This window comes from Bactrocera dorsalis, chromosome 3, assembly GCF_023373825.1.
Source record: "Bactrocera dorsalis isolate Fly_Bdor chromosome 3, ASM2337382v1, whole genome shotgun sequence".
NCBI classification, from domain to species: Eukaryota; Metazoa; Arthropoda; class Insecta; order Diptera; family Tephritidae; genus Bactrocera; species Bactrocera dorsalis.
Window position 1 is genome coordinate 67,498,470 of NC_064305.1, and position 18,984 is coordinate 67,517,453.

Genomic DNA, 18,984 nt, shown 5'->3' on the forward strand with positions numbered 1-18,984 from the left:
TTGTTAAGAATTAAAACTTTTAACAGATATTTTTAGTTATAATTATTTTATTTTGTTTTTATTTCTGCATTTTAAATTTTATTGCCTATATAAAAATCACAAAATAACAAATAAATTAAGTCTGTTATAATAAAAATTCTAAAGTTTATAAATATATCTATATAAAATATTATATTATACATTTTTAACCTTTCTGTTTTGTGCCTACGATTTCCTTTTATACAATTTTGTATATTTTAGTAAAAAAACCAGTTGCTGGTTGTTTGGAATGTTTTTTTTTTCTTAAATTGAACAAATATAAGAAAGTGTTTACATTATAATTTATATAAAATATACATATATTAAATTCCTAATTGAATGAGCATAATATTAGGATTTCCGGCGATCAACAAAAATCACGGTCAACTGCTGCCCAAAAGTGGACAAACTAGCCAATATAACGGTTAATTAACACGTAACTATTTGTTGGACTCAGTTTGACGCACGCCATATTTGCTCCAGAATGTAACGGGACATTTTATACGCTTGCCAGAGTTTTTATGAAAAACAGAACACTCATCGAAAGGTGGACAATATAAATGTAGTGACACAGCGGTCTCAATGTGACTCGGATTCTCCACACGATGCAAGCCGAGGTTATCTAAGATTATAAAAATAAAATAGTTAATAAACAGTTCAGTGCCAAATTGTTTGACGAGATGCCTACCATTTATGTATGCCACATCATTAACAGTTATTGTGGTGTCGCCCTCGGGTGTCAGTTCTGCACTATCGAAAACATGCTCCCCCTCACTATCACTATCCATTTGACCAATGTCCACCCCATTGGACATCTCTATGGCCTGCGTGCATGGCATTTTGTAGCGCGTCTCCTTCAAATCACCCTTAAGCATCTTCATAAAACAATGCGAATCGGCATGATCGTGTATGGCGGAGCCTTGGCCTTCACCCCAGCATAAGATCATCAAATTGAATTTCCCATTGCCGGCATCGACCAGATTACGCGTGTACTTAAAACGATCAAACTTGGCGAAACGCTTCCATTCGCGTGCATTCGATTTGTATGTCAACATTATGTGATTGACCATCTCGATATTTACGAAATTCGTCTCGAACTCTTTGTGTAGTGCAGTGATCAAATCACTTAAGCTATCTATGCTGGGACCATATTTCAGTGGTTTTTCTATGCCACAAAAATAACGTGTGGCATCACGCAAGTAACGCTCCTGCTCCAAATCTGCCTTTCCGCTGTTGACTTTGGCAAGTGCCATATCGGTGCAAGTTTGATTAACCTGTGTCGGAGTAAGAAAATAAAGATTAAAGTTTTTTCTTTGTTGAAGCTTAGATTATAACTGTTTTAAAAAGAATTCTACTGAATTTTTCTAAAGACGCGTTTCAATACGACTGACCAAGTATTAATCCCAAACCTTATCATTTGTAGTTTGATCTCTTTTCCTAGAAATCGGATTTCTCTGATTGGTTAGATCTCTTATAACCTAAACATTTTTGATCGATCGGCTCATGATCGGCACAAAACGAAATTTGTTTTATCTTTGCTCACTGGTTTGTACCATTAGCTCTAGAAATTTTGTTGAAAATGTCATTCTTTTGATAATGACATTTTTTCAAATAATTAGAACAAATTATGTGTATTTTCGATTTAATGGTCAGAAATTATCTCCATAATACGTGTTTAAATTGGATTTATAACAAATAAAGCAAATTGACTCAATTGACATTACTGTATATTTAACGGTACATTTATACCTATTTGATAACCGCTTTTTAAAATTTTATGTGTTAATAGTTTTAATTTCCGGAGTACATATACATATGTATATACAATACGTGTGAATATTTATATATGTACATATACATATATTGACACAGTTTTGTGTATGCGCAGTAGAAAGCATTTGTGATAATATTAAAAAAAAAACAGCAAACAGTTTGTGATTCCTTAACATCTGTCCGAAGCACTAAAATAGTCGCATACTTGTGACATATACATAAATATACATGTGTTTGTGTGTGTACGTACATACGTAGATAAGCTCTGATTTGTGATTGCTTCTGGTTTTAGGTTTTTATATGTATGTATGTATGTTTGAAAAAAAAAGTTTCATCGTCACATCGAATGAGTGTGTCATGTGAGCTTTGCTACTGACAATAAATTTAATTAAGAGCATAAAATAAAAAATATTTACATACATATGTACATATATTTGATTTATTGCAAATTAACCAATTTGTACTTTTAAATCCAATCGAAACGAAGTCTAAGCACCATGTTATTATTATTAACATCTAACATACAAATGATAACATGCATATTGACAGCCTTTTGACATTTTCTTTTATTTTCACTAATATAAAAGACTTGCAAAATAAATATTTAATTTATATGAAGAAAAAAATTGTAATTTTAATGGACAATATTAAATATGATTTCGATAATTTTAATGCTCAAAATGGCTGGCTTAAACCAGTTAGTCATTTCAATATCTGCAGTTAAAGCTGATCTGCATTTATACTGACTCTGCGAAGGCAGTTAAGGCCGAAGACACTAATTTAACGTTTTATCTATCGCGTTATAATAATTAGTGTTTATTAATAATACGCAATTACATATATAATTTGTGTAATTTGTATAACTATAGAAAAAATAGAGTACTGGCTAACACAATTGTTGGCTTGGCTGCGGAGGAGAGGTTATGTTAACACTACTAGGAGTAACAGCCTCAAAAATACGCAGTTTCGATTGAATTATAAAATGTATATAAGATAATAACTATAAATTGGATAGTGTCGCAAAAATGCTCAGTTATGTACGTACAAATTGTGTATATTATGATAATGTACTCAAATAGTTTGAACTTTTTAATTTGTACGTAGAATGTGGAATTTTTGTTATAAAAGTTAAAGATGCAAACACACCTGGTTAATAGTGGGTCAATAAATTTACCTAATTAAAAATCATACAAAATGTATGTCAATTAAAAAGATTTTCACTAACATTGAATAGAAAAACATTTAATTTCTAAACAACAGCTGTTTTTTACACCCTAAACAAATACATACTCACACACTCATACTCAAAACTTGAATCATTGCTTCAGATTTTACACACGTTTTCAAAATAACAGTTAAACTTAAACGGTTGAAACACGTGAATTACTGCGATTTCCGCAAAGCGGTATTATGTCTGGTTGTGATGTGTGTATATGCACATCAATGATAATCTTAGAATTATATTTTTGATTTTGATACTGTAAAGCATATTCGTTCTTATATAAGCTACATAAAATTCTTACCGCTTATATACATAAGTATAACTATGGGCAAAAATAATTTGATTGAAATTTCGCGCGAAACCCAATCGTCGAAACAACGAATTAAACGTGAATCGCTAGCATATTGAAAGCATTCCCGGAATTGACTTTAACAACTGTTTCGAGGTTTGGAAAAAACGTTGGCTCAAGTTTGTGGCCAGAGGGGATTACTTTTAGCTGAACAACATAGTTTTGAAATATAAATTGAGAATTTAAAATGATGAACAAAGTATTTGTTGCTCATAGTAGTATAACCAAATACACCTTGTATTGTGTTATTATTCGAGTCTGTGTGTGGTTTACTGTTTTTCTGTAAGCAGAGTTTACAGATTGGTATCCCGGCTTTTAAATAGTTTATGTATAACGGTAGTTAATTAAGCTGAGTTCACACGACACGATAGTCGGCTCTAAACAGAAGTGTGCCGAATTTATAAAAGATCGAGAATATTGCTTTCGCAGCATTTTCCAAAACTATTTGACGAATATCTTAAATAATCCAACAATAAAATGATCAAAATAGTATTATCTCTGATCAAAATAGTTATAGGAAATTAGGAATGAATTTAAAACGTAATTGAAATATAAGCTTATTTATTTCATATTTACGAGTATGTGTGTATGTACATATGTATACGTGTATGTGTGTAAAAAAGAACGAACGCCTTTTGATGCTTTAAGGTCAATATTCATTAATTAATCGGCAGATTACGGCTTCAAAAAGTAAGATTTTCTATGTCATAAATATATATATATATATATACATACATACATATGTAGTAATTTACGAAATATTTTTGACCGCTACTAACGCTTCGAAATAAAAAAAGAACTGATAAAAATTAAGTTTTTCTCTGAAGAAATATCCTTGTAACATGCTTTCAACTTACACTTGAATTTGTTTGTTTCCGAAACTTTTTTTTTATTTTTTTGCTTTAATTGGATATTAAATTAATATATTTCTCGATTGTTTTTGTTTTTAGTTTTTTTAATCACTGATTTAGGCTCGACGCGCACGTTTCGGTAAAGAGAATATGAATGATTCGAGAATCACAATTCTTTGCTGAGCTGAGATTGAAGCTCGCGATAGATGCCTTTAATCTACTTTTATACATACATATGTACATATATACATATGTACAGTAAATATAATTTTTGTAAATAAAATAAATAATATATTTACAAATACAGGCTTATAAATTTGTGAGCCAAAGTAGAGTTATATGTACATATGTATATAAACATATATGCATATGCTATATACAGATATACATATACGAGTATATGTAAACATTATGGCAATTCCGTTAATAATTTCGCAGTACTGTTACATAAAAATTTGGAATATACTTGAGCTTTAAGCGTAAATTAGACTATTTAAAATCAATAATATTTACTTCGTATCCGGTTATGTTTATATGTATGGACGTTTAATTAAGAGAATTTGTAGTAATTTTACGCAAATAAAAATATTTATTTATTTACATGCAATTAGATTAATCAGAATAGTTATTTTGAAAAAAAAAAAATATGTTGTGAATTTTCTCGTATGACGTACCAATGACGTACCTACAAAAATTAAGTAAAATAATACAATATTTATACCATACTGTTTATACATAGGTAAATAAATAAAGGTCTAGCCATTGAGGAACTTTCAAAATAAAAATGGAATGGAGTACACAAATTCAATGTTTTCGGAGTATTTTTTTTAACTCAAACGAAAGTCTAAGCGCCATATTATTATTGACATTGTCCAACATATAAATATTAATGCGCAGATTGACAGCCTTTTGACATTTTACTTCTATTTTGACTAATTTGCAAGATTTGCAAAACAAATTATTTTACTTATATGGCGACAAAAAATTTGTAATTTAAATTGAAAGAATTAATTAAGACTTCGATCATATTAATGCTCAAATGGCTGGTCTAAACATTTCCAAAAATATCTGCAATTAAACGGAATCTTCTTTTATACTGGCTCTGCAAAGCCAGTTTAGGCCGCAGATTCTGATTTAACGTTTCATCCACTGCGATATAAAAATTATTTTCTCAATGTCTGGTTAGCAGCCATCTGTCAGTTAAGTTCTAGTTAAAAAAAACTTATTTACCGAAAGTCGTGGTTAAGTTAACCAGAGCTTAACTGTCAAATGTCTGCTAACCCGACATTGAGCAAACGGGCTTTGATGTTTTTTGACACATTGGTTAATGCGCAGTTATATAATTTCGGAAGTTTATCTGACTATAGACAAATTTGAGTGCTTGTATATACTGACTAACATAACTAAGGATATCAGGCTCAAAAATATGCAGTTTTGATGTGATTATATAGTGTGTATGTAATATAAATAATGAATTCAAATCTGCTCTGTTTTTTATTAAAAAAAAATAAAAAATTTCGCATTTTAATAAAAAAAACATAATTTTTTTAAACCAAAATAATTATTTGTTATAGAAAATTTTTTTAAATTAAGAAAAATAAAAAAACAGTTTTTTTCTTGGATCTGGTGGTCAAATTCGACCATTAATTGTAAAAATCTATGTAAAGTAAATACTTAAATTTTAAAACTTTTCAACCCTATGACATTCTAATAAATATTTTGGTTCCATTTAAAAAAAATATGCATTTATTTTATTTCTTTTCATTATTTTTGTATAATACTCGTATATATCAATTTTCTACCCCTAAACTAAAATCTATAACATCCTACAAATTGGCTTTAATGATTTTAAAACTTTGCTCCCAAATGTAGGCAATATATTCTCAATTCGGCTCGTCATTAAGGGTTTCACGAAAGCACAATTAGCTTAGAATACCAACCTACGCAATTCTATTCGGAGTAACATATTGTGAAAAGTAAAAACAACAAACAAATATGTACAATTAAAAAAATTTCGTTCACATGCCACATACCAATAAATGTATTTTCTATTCGACAGGTGTTTTTTTCTAAGAGCAATGCATCTTCCGTCTTTTTACTCATACTCAAAACTTGTATAGCTGATTAATATTTTCCACACGTTATCAAAGTCACACTTAACCCATTATTTGTGACACTAACGTGATAGTGGCAAATTATACTCGTATGAAAGCATTTCACGCGTTTCTTTTTTTTTTTTAGAAGGTGGGTAGGTATACTCGTACTCATATTTTATTTTTAAGGTGTAGTGCTGTCGTGCTAATTTGGCTTTGCGCTACATAAAAACATTATTAAATACATAAATCTAAATAATTTTTGTTGAATTTCTTCTACCCTTATCGCTTACAAATACAAAGTTGACTATACAATTTTTTTGGTAATTGTTGTCATTACTGTAAGCAGAGGTCATAGATTACTGATTGTAATACTCTTACACCTACACTGAAATCACTTGTAACGGTATCAACATTTTTAAGTTGAGAGTACAAATGGAAAAATAATAAATGCATTTGAGCCACTCATTATCTCTCGGCTAAAACGTTACTTTAAAACGTAATTGAAAAGTGTGCTTATTTATTACGTATCTTTGTATGTACATATGTATGTAGGTATGTATGTATGTATCGCGTACGGTGTGTTAAGGTCAACATTCATTAATTAAACAGCTGATTAAGGCATCAATTACAATTTTTTACTTTTTTCATAAATGGTTATGGAAAATTCCTGAGTACAACTTTTTTGAATTAAAAAAATAATAATTTCTTTCACAAATATTCTTGTCTTGTTCGAACTTACACTTCAAATTGCGTGTTATCCTATGTATGTGTGAGTGTATCCGTGTCTTTTATATGTATAGTAATTCTCTTTTGCAGCTGATAACTCGATATCAAACTGAAAATATTTTTCGTTAAATCTTAAAACGTTCTTAATTTCAGAATTTTCAAACTCGACGCGCACGTTTCGAACAAGAGAATATGAATGATTCGAGAATCCTAGTTGTCCGATAGGCTGAGATTGAAGCTCGCGATAGCTTCTTTTAATAATATATATGTAGGTTCAAGTTTTATATATAACATCAAATAAATATCTGTTTGTATACGCTCACATACATACATAGTACATACATACATAAGTTCAAATATATGAGTCAAATAATACATACATATTTATGTTATTTATAAATGTATGGCATATACAGGGTGTTTTTTTTAGCGGTATAGAGTTTTTATTTCAAATAACGCAAATAATGTTTAGGCCTTTCATTATGTATCATCCTTGTTGGAACAATTTTGCACAACATTTTCCAGCATAGTCAGCCTTACTCCCCTAATTTTCTATGTGATAATTTCTGACAAGTGTTTTCATTCGAAATCAATCGGACACCATTTTTTTTTAATGGTGAAAGTCTTTTTACTTCGACAACTGAGGTTGACATCTCTCTCTCTATGAAAATCTGTACCTCTAAAAAATACCCTATACTTAGTTCGTATTTTCTTGCGATTGGGGGTTTTCATTTGCGCTCTTGGGTTTTTTCGTGACAACATTTTAGAAATATACGAGATATTTTATTTATTTATTTATTTCAAAAACGATGAAGCGTTGAAACTTTCGCGGTAAGTGTGTTATATGAGCTTAAGATTTAAGTGATAAGTAGATCATTAGATCATTTTTGCCACAAACATACATATGTACATATATGATGAACATATGTATGTTTGTGGCAAATATGTCAGGGAAGTACCTTCAGGTACATAAGGCCTGTCAGTTATATGTGGTTTAGGGCGAGTTTTCACCCGATCTTATTCATTCTAAGCACAAATATGCACCCTTATAAAAAAACGGTATAAAGTTACCCGGAAATTCGAAAATATTATATTTATATTAGGCTTATGAGAGCTAAAGGGAGAACATATTAACCAATATATTCCGTAAAAAATCAAATACAGGTACTAGTGTCCTGTCCACATATGCGGTACCCAGGGTCTTGAATCGTTTTTGTTGCATTTGGACAATTTTTGATCATAAGCTGGCATACTACAACGGCAGTATTCGTGCAAAGTTTTATGCCGTTATGTTAATTGCTTCTTAATTTTTACACTCGAAAGGAAAGCATCAGATTGTGTTATAAGGGACTTCGTGGCCGCAGTTTGTTTTCGCCCATTTTCACTCTGAAATATGAAAATGTTAGAGGAATGCTACGTACCAAATTTGGTTGAAATCTGTCGGTCAATAGTTCCTATATATTTTTGACAAAATGATTCGGAAACCCTAAGGATAAGTTATAAAAACCGTCATTTCAAAACCCGCAATGAAAACTTGGAGACAATAGACTTCATTTATGAGAGTTCAGTCACAAATATGTATATGTAATTATTCTCTAGTCTAACATACACTATCCTTATAAGGCTAGACGCTTTTTTCCGAGATAAATTGAAAAGTACAATTTTGTGCTCAGTTTGTGCGGCTTCATCGACAGCTTTTTGGAGTTTGGCACGATTTTCAGCAAATGGTGGCATTGTAAAAGTGAATTGATATACATATTTTATCTTAATCTACAACAACTCTTTGACTAACCATCAAGTTTTCAAAAATATTGTTCTTCTCGAAGGTATTTTGTTCATTAAATTTTTGATGGCAATGGCCTTGAGACAAGGTATATCATGAGAAGGGGGATATCCGACTCGAAAGTGCTGGTAATCGACTTTTAGCTCTTAAAATTTTTTAACAAAACATGAGCATTCGATGGAACGATGAGCTATGGACACTCCATCTCTGAAAGTATTCGTTGTCAACGCCAGTTTATAAGAAAAAAAATCGAAGTGAGGTAAATATATCATACCTGCTCGTGATCTTGGGACAAATATATCATTATATAAGCTCTTCAGAAGCAGCAGAGTGAATATAACGATTTTCAGAGTGATCCCCAAAAATGTTATATCGAAGATATGTATATCAAAATGACGATGCGCCCAGCCGCTTCACTCGAGCTAGCTTCATTTTGACAAATCAATTAAAATTTAGCGGCTATTATGGCTAACTCAACTTGTCCGAAGGGTTGTTAACTCACTCAGAAAGCGGTCAATCTAATAGTTCCTGGTTGTAGAAGGATTTGGAAGGGAATCTTTTATAAAATTGTAAACCAAATCTGAGTTTTCGTTTGGCCAATTCAATAAGAAGCTGACAAGTTTTTACAGTTCTAGTAAGCAAAAACGAGAGACCTTTGTTATTGTGTCTTTCTGGTTCCGCAACTTCTGTTGCACTTCTCTGAACATTTTCTAACCTAAAATTTAGCGGTTACTAAGACGAACTCACTTTATTCGAAGTGGCGGTAACTCTCGAGTTCCAGAAAGCTTTCAGTCTGACAGTTCCTGGTTGTAGTAGAGTTTGGAAGGGATCAATTTGAAATAGTGTAAACAAAATCTGAGCTTTCGTTTGGCCAATTCGAAAAGAAGCTGACATATTTTTACAGTTCCAGTAAGCAAAAACTGTCGAGACCTTTGTTACTGAGATCTTCTGTTAACACAAATTTTTAACCTAAAACATCGTTTGCACTTCTCTAAACATTTTTCTTATCTAAATTTTCATATAAATTAGTTAGACTCACCATGGTGGCACTACTGGTCTCCGCAGTCCTTGGATTATCGCTGCTTTCCCGTTTCGTCGACTCGACAGTATCTTTCTGCTCAGTATTTGCTGAATGCTGTAAACGCTTGCGGCGACACATTAGTGGAAACTCGCACTGATCGCACACACTTTATAAAAGCCAAACAATTTAACGAGCGCGAAATTTACCTCAACGCTTAAACGAAAACCGTTGCAATCGATGACTGCGCTCGCTTCAATGCCGATGAAAGTTTAAGCTGCACAACAGTAATATGGCAATATGGCAATAAAACAAGCGACTGCAGCAAATGATCTGCTGTGTTATGATCTTCACTTGATGTATAAAGTTTGTGTGATTAGCTTGTGGTTGCATAGACGCTGGCGTGTGGCATGAATATTCACGAGCTGATAATGTTTTCTCAATGCACTTGTAACATTTGGTTTTTCACTAATTACTGAATGTTTACGATGTTGTTGCCTTTGTTGCTGTTGTTGTTGTTTTTGTTGTTTACACGAATTGTTTGCATGATTTAGTGGCATTTGTTAGTCGGCGCAGCGAGTTGTAACTTCGAATGGCTCTGAACCGTTAGTGTTGCGTACCTGCACGTTTGTGTGGCTTTTATCCACAGCTCAGCCCCGCACAACCACAACAATAACAACATTTTCGTATCATCATAAATATTTTCATGTGATTTACTCAATTCCATTGGCCGCTATGCCAGCCACAGCAGACACGGCTTGCTGGCTTACGGGCTTTCTTTGTGTGTCTCCAATTGTGTTGTTGTTATTGTTGCTTTACTACCTTTGCTATCATCAATGGCGCTACAACCTCAACCTGCGCTCTATTCTGTTTTATGTTATTTTAATATTTTCTCTTTGAGTGTTTGCAATTAGCGGGTGCCTGTGGCACCGCAACAACAACACGTCGTTGTCGCATTGATCCAATTGGTGGCTGCTAAGTGTGTTGACATGTGTGCTCTTTGAGTGTTTTCAAATCGGCAATTAATGCCTGCCAACAGTAGCACTTCGGCGGCAGTTTTCGGGTCATTAACATAAATAACGGTAACTTAGGGCGCATATGTATGTGTGTGTATGTAAGTTAGAGCAGCAATCTACATAATTATGTGGACATCACTTGCTACCTGTTTCTACGTGCGCGTCAACATTGTTTGTTGTAATATTGTTTTTGTTGCTATACTAGTTTGCCATCTTTCACCTTCTCTAATAAAGACATTGAGAATTCTTTTTTTTTCGTTGTTTGTTTTGCCCAAAATAATATTTACCAAAGAGAAATGTTACGTGTTCTTCCGTTGCTCAAGCGTCTTAACTCGAAACTCCTCTTAGGCAAATAGTTGCTCAAGTCGAGGTTGCAGCTGTTCAGCTGATAATTTGTTTCCAAATAGTTTCATCAGCAATTTTTGGCGCTGTGGGGTCATGTTGTTGCAATATATTATGATAAGCTAATTCAGAATGCAAAGGAGATTAAAAAAATTATGTGTCTCGTATTTTATTTTATGCATAATTGGAAAGTTGTTAGTTTGTTACACTGACGTGGTTTTTGATTATGTAAATAGGGTTCTTTGTGAATTTGCTTTTCACAAATACAATGGATTCCATACAAGGACTTGGTTTTGATCAGGTAATAATTTATGCAAATTTTCGTGACGATATCTAGTCAAATTAAAAAGTTTTCCTTACAAGGACTTCAATCTGATCGTTCAGTTTGTATGGCAGCTATATGCTATAGTGAGCCGATATCGACGATTGTCATAAATGAGCAACTTCCTAGAAAGAAAAGCGCGTGCGCAAAGTTTCAAATCGATATCTCAAAAACTACGGGACTAGTTCGCATATAAACAGACAGACGGACATGACTAAATCGACACTGTTCTCTGTTAAATTTCCCGGGTAAACGATATTTCAAAAAAATGTATTTTACTAAATTGATAGGACTGTCCTTAATCTATGAGCGCGATCTGTCAAACAGTTTGTCTACAGGCGCTACAAAAAACGGTACACCTCAGTAGTGCGTTGCGATTTTTACAACTGATAAAAAAACCGAACAAACATCTTGTCTCAAATTTTGTATTTCTAACCAAATTTCGTGTGTGGAATCGTTGCGAATGTTGGAAAAGGTTTAAGGTGATTCAGTTTTATCAAAAACACAAGCCTACGAGTGGTACAAAGCCTTCAAAGTCGTTGATCGTTGAAGACATGCCTCATTCTGGACGCCCTTCGACCTCTTCAACTGATGAAAATATTAAAGAAAGTGAAGGATATGGTGCTTGAAAATAGTCAAGTAAGTGTTAGAGAGATGGCAAGAGAGCTCTACATCTCTCGCGCGCCCGTTCGAAAGATTTTGGTGGATTTTTTGGGTATGAAACGCGCTCTTGCGTGACTTTTTCCGATAAAGCTGATTTTTTTAAAAAAGATTGGACATGATCATTCGTGCGAATTCGGAACCCACATTCATGGAAACCATTATAACTGCCGATGAGACTTGAGTTTCTTAGTTTTAGATGCAAAAAAGTCAACAATCATCGGAATGGAAGGAAAAAACGAGCAGAAATCAAAAAAGAACCACGCCAAAGGCGCCCAAAAATCATGGTGATGCTCATTGTTGTTTTCGATATTCGTGGTTTGGTGCATCAGCAATTTGTTCCGGAGGGACAGACGGTCAACAAGGAGTTCAATTTGGCCGCATTGAGACGTTTGCGTGAGAACATCCGTCGAAAACGGTCGGAATTATGGCAGAACAATTCATGGATTTTACACGATGATAATGTATCATCGCATCGAGCCACGATTGTGACCGAATTTATAACCAAAAACGAAATGAATACCACCAATCAACCACCGTATTCACCAGAATGTGAATCCAATGATTTTTTCTTATTACCCAAGTTGAAATTGCCGTTCCGAGTCCATCCCAAAAAGTGCTTATTTAAAGTGTTTCGAAGACTGGAAAATCGTTGGTATTAGTGTGTTAAATCTGGTGGGGATTACTTTAAAGGTGACAAAATACATACTGACGAATAATGAAATATTTTGCGTTTTGCCTACAATTTCCGGGTAATTTTTGGTCACAATGTATAAAAACCTATATAATTTATCATATCTCCGATATTTCCTTCTGGGTATTATAAATTTCATTTAATATACATACATATGTATATACCAGAACAAATGGTAGTCAGAAGAGGCAAGGTTTGGCCTACAAGGCGAGTGAGACCAAACTTTCCAGCCGCTGTTTTCCAAATACATAGTTGGAAAATTTTTGCCTTGTCTAGTTGCAAACTCCGGCATTTTTCGGCAATCTGTCATTTCAATTCGCTGAGTTCTTGTCGGTAACATTATTCATTAATAGTTTGACTTGGTTTTTCCAGCTGATAATACTGCACGCCCTTCTGATCCCACCATACGCAGAATTACTTTGGCGATATGGGTATTCGTCTTTGTTGTCGATTTGACTCGTTGGCCAAATGTACTGTATCCGGCTGCTCCCAAGGGCTGTATTTGGCAGCAATCTTCATCGAATAATACTTCCAGTTCGACATATTCAAACTTTTTTAGCCGCCCAGGTCGTTCTTTGTCTTCCGAGTCAAAACCACCAAGCCAAACCAAGCACCGATTCACCAAAGGATCGGAAATCATTATAATGATTAATTAGATTAATTTACAAAGTGTGTTCCAAAGTAAACAGGACTTAAAAAACATAACAAATGGTTTTTTCAGCAAAATCAATTTATTTTATTCAAAATTGTCTCCTTCTCCTTCAATACAGCTTTTTGCACGGTCCAAAAGCATGTCGAACGAGTGTTTTAGCTCGGTATGGCCGCCAGTATGCCAGTGCAAGCCTTTTGAATGGCCTATACGTCTGCATAACGCTTTTCTTTCATGGGCAAATGCATTTTTCCGAAAAGGAAGAAGTCGCACGGTGCCATATCGGGTGAATACGGAGAGTCGTTAATGGTTAAAATGTGATTTTTGGTCAAATAATCGGTCACAAACGACGTTAATGATGTCCTTCGAATGTTGGATTCTGAGCAATTTTTGGTCGTCAGTCAATTTGTGCGGAACAAACCGTGCTGTGCTCACTCCTTTCGTAAGCCCAAATGCTCGGTCAATATACGAAAAATCGATGTTTTGGAGATGTTCAAATTCATTTCCATGAATTTCAAAAGATATTGCTGCTGATTTTTGATGAATTCACGCACAGTTTCGATGGAATTTCCGGTAACAACGGATTTTGATTGGCCCACATGTTGATCGTCATTTATGTCCTCACGACCACTTTGAAAACGTTGAAACCACTCGTGTACTCTGCTACGGGATGGGCAATAATTGCCATAAGCTTGTTTCTTCAATTGAAACGTTTCGGTAAAAGTTTTACCAATTTTGAAACAAAATTTAATGTTGCCTCTTTGTTCGACGCTCATTTTCGAATGGACAATCGATAAAGATAGCAGATTTTAACGCACCCGTCGACATATACTCGTAGATGGCGCCACCCAGAGGGCGCTAGATTCAAAAAGACCTATTTATTTTGGAACGCACCTTGTATTAGGGAGGTTCAATTTCATTTATTTATATTAAGCACCAAACCATTAATATAATTTAATAACTTTTAAAATGTGTACTTTTTTTCATTAAAATATCCCACATTTTGACCAACCTGGGGTCAAGTGCAATAGGATATAGTGGGGGGCAAAGCAATGAAAGGGCTGATTGCATTAATTTTTGACATTGCCTAAATGTACTTGAGGACTTATTCTCAAGGAATATATGGACTAAAGCCAGACGAATGTTAAAAAAAAAAGTTTTGATTCCATGTACGTTACGAGTTTTTGAAAGATTGGTTCTGCGGAAGATTTATCTCCTTTGCGCATTGGCAACGGCGAATACCGCAGTTGATGGAACGATGAGCTGTACGAGATATACGGCGAAAGAAAGCGCGCATACGCTGGCTGGGTCATGTCGTCCGAATCGATGAGAACACTCCACCTCTGAGAGTATTCGACGCAGTAGTCCTTTTATCTATTTTCACATTATCGGGGGTTCTCATAATATTTGCTCTCAGCATTTGTTGTAATCTTCTGTACCAAATTATAGGTTAGTATGTCAATTTGGTACTTAGTTATGTCATTTTATAATCTCTCGATTAATGACGGTCCGATTACGCCCTTCTACGAACTCCTTACTTTTTTGCCATGGATCGTGTACCAAGTTTCATTAAGATATTCTATATCAAGTTATCACTTGCATGAACTTACGGATAGACAGACAGTCAGTCGGAGTTGAATCGGATCAATACTTCCCCGAGCCCACATATACATAATATAAAGAATTTCGAACTTACGGGTGACCTTGTACCGCATATATCGGCCAATATTTATGTTATCTCAATGAAAATGAGCTATCGTGTTTTACACATGACAGTGTATCTTTGTATTGGACGAAAATTTGTTCCAGCTCCCATTTTACTAATATCTTAAGAACATACGGCTGGCTTTACTCGATGTGATTGTATGTAAGATACCTTAATGAAACCCAGGGAACATTTTTTAATATGTTGTCATGCCACATAGTTAATAGTCGGGTAGATATTACCCCAACTCCCATATACTACATATAATGATTTTTGCTTTTCTAACAAACATTATGTCGGTCAGTGTATAATTTATATATATAGTGATATATGTATATATAAAATTGCTTGAAATCCGATCCTCTGGCTGACTTTTTACATCGTAAGTTGTTTCCCTGACTTTGATTGCTGCAAGTTGCAGAGATTATAAAATAATCAGTTGCACTCGGACTTAGCTCTTCCTTACTTGTTCTATTTATTTTTTTATATTTCTGACATGTCTTTTGGCATTAATCTGCACTAGTATTAAATATGTACAAATTTATATACTACATACAAATGTACATACATACTTATATTGTATTTATATATGTATGTGTTTACCATTTTATATTAGCACAATGATAACAGAATATCATTATAAACAAATTAATTAATCTGAAGACTTGTTTATTTAATCATAACAATGGCTTAGGCCAGATGTCAATGGGCAAAGATTTTTTGTTTAAGGAAGTTAGTGAAGTTAAAATATTAAAATGTTTTAAAATAAATTATAATTTTTTGCAAATTAATATGAATAAATATTAAATTTATTTTGTATTGAAGAAGTAGAAAATAAATTAATATTTAGAAACTCGGTTTAGGACCTTAATATGGTATTCTAAAGACATACGAGTATGTACTTACCTATATTATATATTATATGTATGTAGATATATACAAACTATAAAAATAATCCGTAAAATACTATTAGCAAAAAATAGTAAGACTTTTTTCATAATTTAAAAATTCTTAATTTATTGTCGTGTCGCTCAAAGGAATCCTCCAACGTTTTTGCCAACAGGATCAAAATATTTGGCGAAATGTTTATCTGTTTAACTGTGGCCTGCACATTCTTCTTTAAAACAGTGTCTGAAAGGGCTTTATTTCAACAAAAGGGATTTAAAAATTTACAGTGAAATGTTCATGCAATATTGAATGTATACTGATCGCAATAATGCCTCTAATTGTCTTAATCTCACGACTGGTCACCTGACGATCCTGTAGTTTGCATATCAATAGTTACCGGAACAACTGATTTTGGTCTACCTTCCTGAAATTCGTTTTAGAGTGATCTACGGCCTCGATTGAATTTACCATACCATCGATAAACACTGGTTATTGATAGAGCTTCATCGCCGAAAATTTAATTAAGTTTATCCAAAGAAATGTTCCAGACATAGTCCACGTTGAATGTTCGCCATTTAATTCCATTTTTTTATTGAGATGAATATTTTAACCCTTTATAACTCAACTAAGTAAAAACGGAAAAACTGTATCGTTTCTAATAGAATTCGGATAGAAATGAAATACGTGTTTTATAGTTTAAACAATTTTTTTTTATTCGGGTCAAAAGCAACAAAAAAGGGTATGTGACAGTTATGTAACAACTTCTCTAAGCTCACTAAATAATAATATTTGTATTTCGTGAATATTCACATGTTTTTTAAGAAGTGTGAAATTCTTTGAAGCAGTTGTTTTGCTTGTTGTAGCATAAAGCCACACCACATTTTTCACATACCGTTTGTGATACTTCAACACATCCTGGACGCTGCATTCACTAACTTTACCACAGCGAAAAAGAAAGTACCGTTTTATAAGTGATGCCAATACATAAAAAACCAGAGAATTTTAAAATTGAAAAATACGGAGTGTGACAGTGCTACTACATCATACTAAAAAGGGAAAAATTAATTTTCCTATGTTTTGTACCCTCTAAAAGGGTTTGTAACATATCTGTCACATGATGCTATAAAGGGTTAAGTTACTGTAAACAACACAAAGAGCCCTCTTGTGACAATCGTTCTCAGTATGTTTAACCCTTTCAGCCCCGAAGTTGTTTATAAGCAACTTCTATATATGTTTGACATCGTTTAAAAAGTCCTTTGGGGCTGAAAGGGTTAACATTAAAAATGTCAAACTTTTCGATAAAGTTGTGATTTGCCGGATTGCAACACCAGCATTCCCAAATTTCGAAATATATTATAAAAGCAATCTGCGTATGTTACACAATCTGCTGGGTAAGGGTAGGAGACAATAGACACTACAAACATGTATAAACACATATGTATAGTTGTATTATATGTATGTACATAAATGTAGTTAAATTATTATTATTATTTTAATTTTTATATAAATAATTTTATTTTTTTTAGTTAAATAAATATTTTTATTTATTTATTTTTGTTCAATAAATATTTCTATTTATTTATTAATATTTTTTTAAATAAATATGTTTATTTATTTATCAATGTTTTTTTAAATAAATATTTTTAGCATGCTTTTATTATTTTTCTACTCTTTTATTGTGATTTTTATTTGTCTTTCGGTTGTTTTATTATATTTTACATATTTAAGTGTGTACAATGATTTCCTATAAATTTAAAACCTTTTCTTCAACGTATATTTTGCTTCCATGTCGTTTGATTTTTTCAAAAGCTCCATCGTTTACGTTCGTTGTGTACATATCAACAAAGCTTTCATTGAAAAATTGTTGCTTCCGAACAAAGAATTATTCGCTGTCATTTATCATTAATACACATATTGACAACCTCATTTCAACATCCTCGATAGTATAGTGGTCAGTATCCCCGCCTGTCACGCGGGAGACCGGGGTTCAATTCCCCGTCGGGGAGAATACGAGAAGTATATTTTTTTCGTTGCAAAAGATTTTTATTTATTTTTAATACCACATTTTTTCAATATACTAACTCATTTTTTTATTTATTTATTGCAAATATGACACATTTTTTTAATTTATAAAAGAATAAGTATATATTTTCATATAGAAGATAAATTACGTAAGTTTTGAAATATTTTGTGCAATAATTTCATTCGGAGAGAAGATGTTTCTTTCCTTATGCGCAATTTCTCTGTTAACCTCATTAAGTCCACACTAATGGGGACTAATGGAGTTTGTTTAACATTAGTTACAGATGTAAGCGCCATGTTATTGAGTGTTATTGTGTGTTTTGGTTAACAGTAAAGTCGAATGACGTTTCATTCATGTTTATAAATTCGGTAAATATTTTTATAAAATTAATTATAAAATAACTTGGAATTGGAAAAATGAAGAAAAAAAATTAGCTGCACATGGTGTATTAATAAATACATTTGTATATGTAACCGAGCGTGCACACAAACAAACATATAAGAATGCACATGTACGAGTATATTACTGCTTGTATTTTTATTTTTTTAAGTAGTTCGGGTTATGATTAAAAAAAATTAGTTTTTCGTTTTTTATAATTTTTATTTAGCCAACATACATATACAAATATAAGCCGTTTTCATTTTGTAGAAATATTCGGTTATGGTAATTGAAATACTTTTTTAATACAAGAATTTTGAAACCCCTAATCAAATCATTTTATTACAATTAATGTAAAACTTTAGTTATTTAGTTGGTATTGGAATTTCATTGCTTAACATTTCTCAAAACAACCTCAGCCCTCTTATTAGTTTCCAAGCTCATTAACTATATAACATAAAATATCGTTGG

The 18,984-nt window shown here is 32.8% G+C and overlaps 1 protein-coding gene and 1 non-coding gene across 4 annotated transcripts; one reads left to right on the top strand and one right to left on the bottom strand.

Moving 5' to 3' along the window:
- Positions 1 to 259: 259 nt before the first annotated feature.
- On the bottom strand, positions 260 to 10,060 carry LOC105228941 (cysteine dioxygenase type 1). 3 transcript variants are annotated; one of them, XM_011208964.4, is made up of 3 exons: positions 9,858 to 10,060; positions 707 to 1,292; positions 260 to 640 (listed from the first exon to the last, which is right to left on the bottom strand). In XM_011208964.4, the coding sequence occupies exons 1-3, from the start codon at positions 9,975 to 9,977 to the stop codon at positions 459 to 461; spliced, it is 888 nt and encodes a 295-aa protein (XP_011207266.2). In that variant the 5' UTR covers positions 9,978 to 10,060; the 3' UTR covers positions 260 to 458. The 3 variants fall into 3 exon arrangements, with proteins under 3 accessions (XP_011207266.2, XP_049307774.1, XP_011207267.1); XM_049451817.1 differs by lacking the exon at positions 9,858 to 10,060 and adding an exon at positions 7,049 to 7,257; XM_011208965.4 differs by lacking the exon at positions 9,858 to 10,060 and adding an exon at positions 4,220 to 4,376.
- Positions 10,061 to 18,046: 7,986 nt separating this feature from the next.
- Positions 18,047 to 18,118, top strand: Trnad-guc (transfer RNA aspartic acid (anticodon GUC)). Its single transcript has one exon. It is a non-coding gene; the product is annotated as a tRNA-Asp (tRNA).
- Positions 18,119 to 18,984: the final 866 nt, after the last annotated feature.

Excerpts from the sequence above, each read along its gene's own strand:
- LOC105228941 (XM_011208964.4), bottom strand. The coding sequence starts at position 9,977 with ATGTGTCGCCGCAAGCGTTTACAGCATTCAGCAAATACTGAGCAGAAA. Across the intron at positions 1,293-9,857 it reads AGACCAGTAGTGCCACCATG|GTTAATCAAACTTGCACCGA; the intron begins GTGAGTCTAACT and ends ACTCCGACACAG. Across the intron at positions 641-706 it reads TGATGTGGCATACATAAATG|ATAACCTCGGCTTGCATCGT; the intron begins GTAGGCATCTCG and ends TTATAATCTTAG.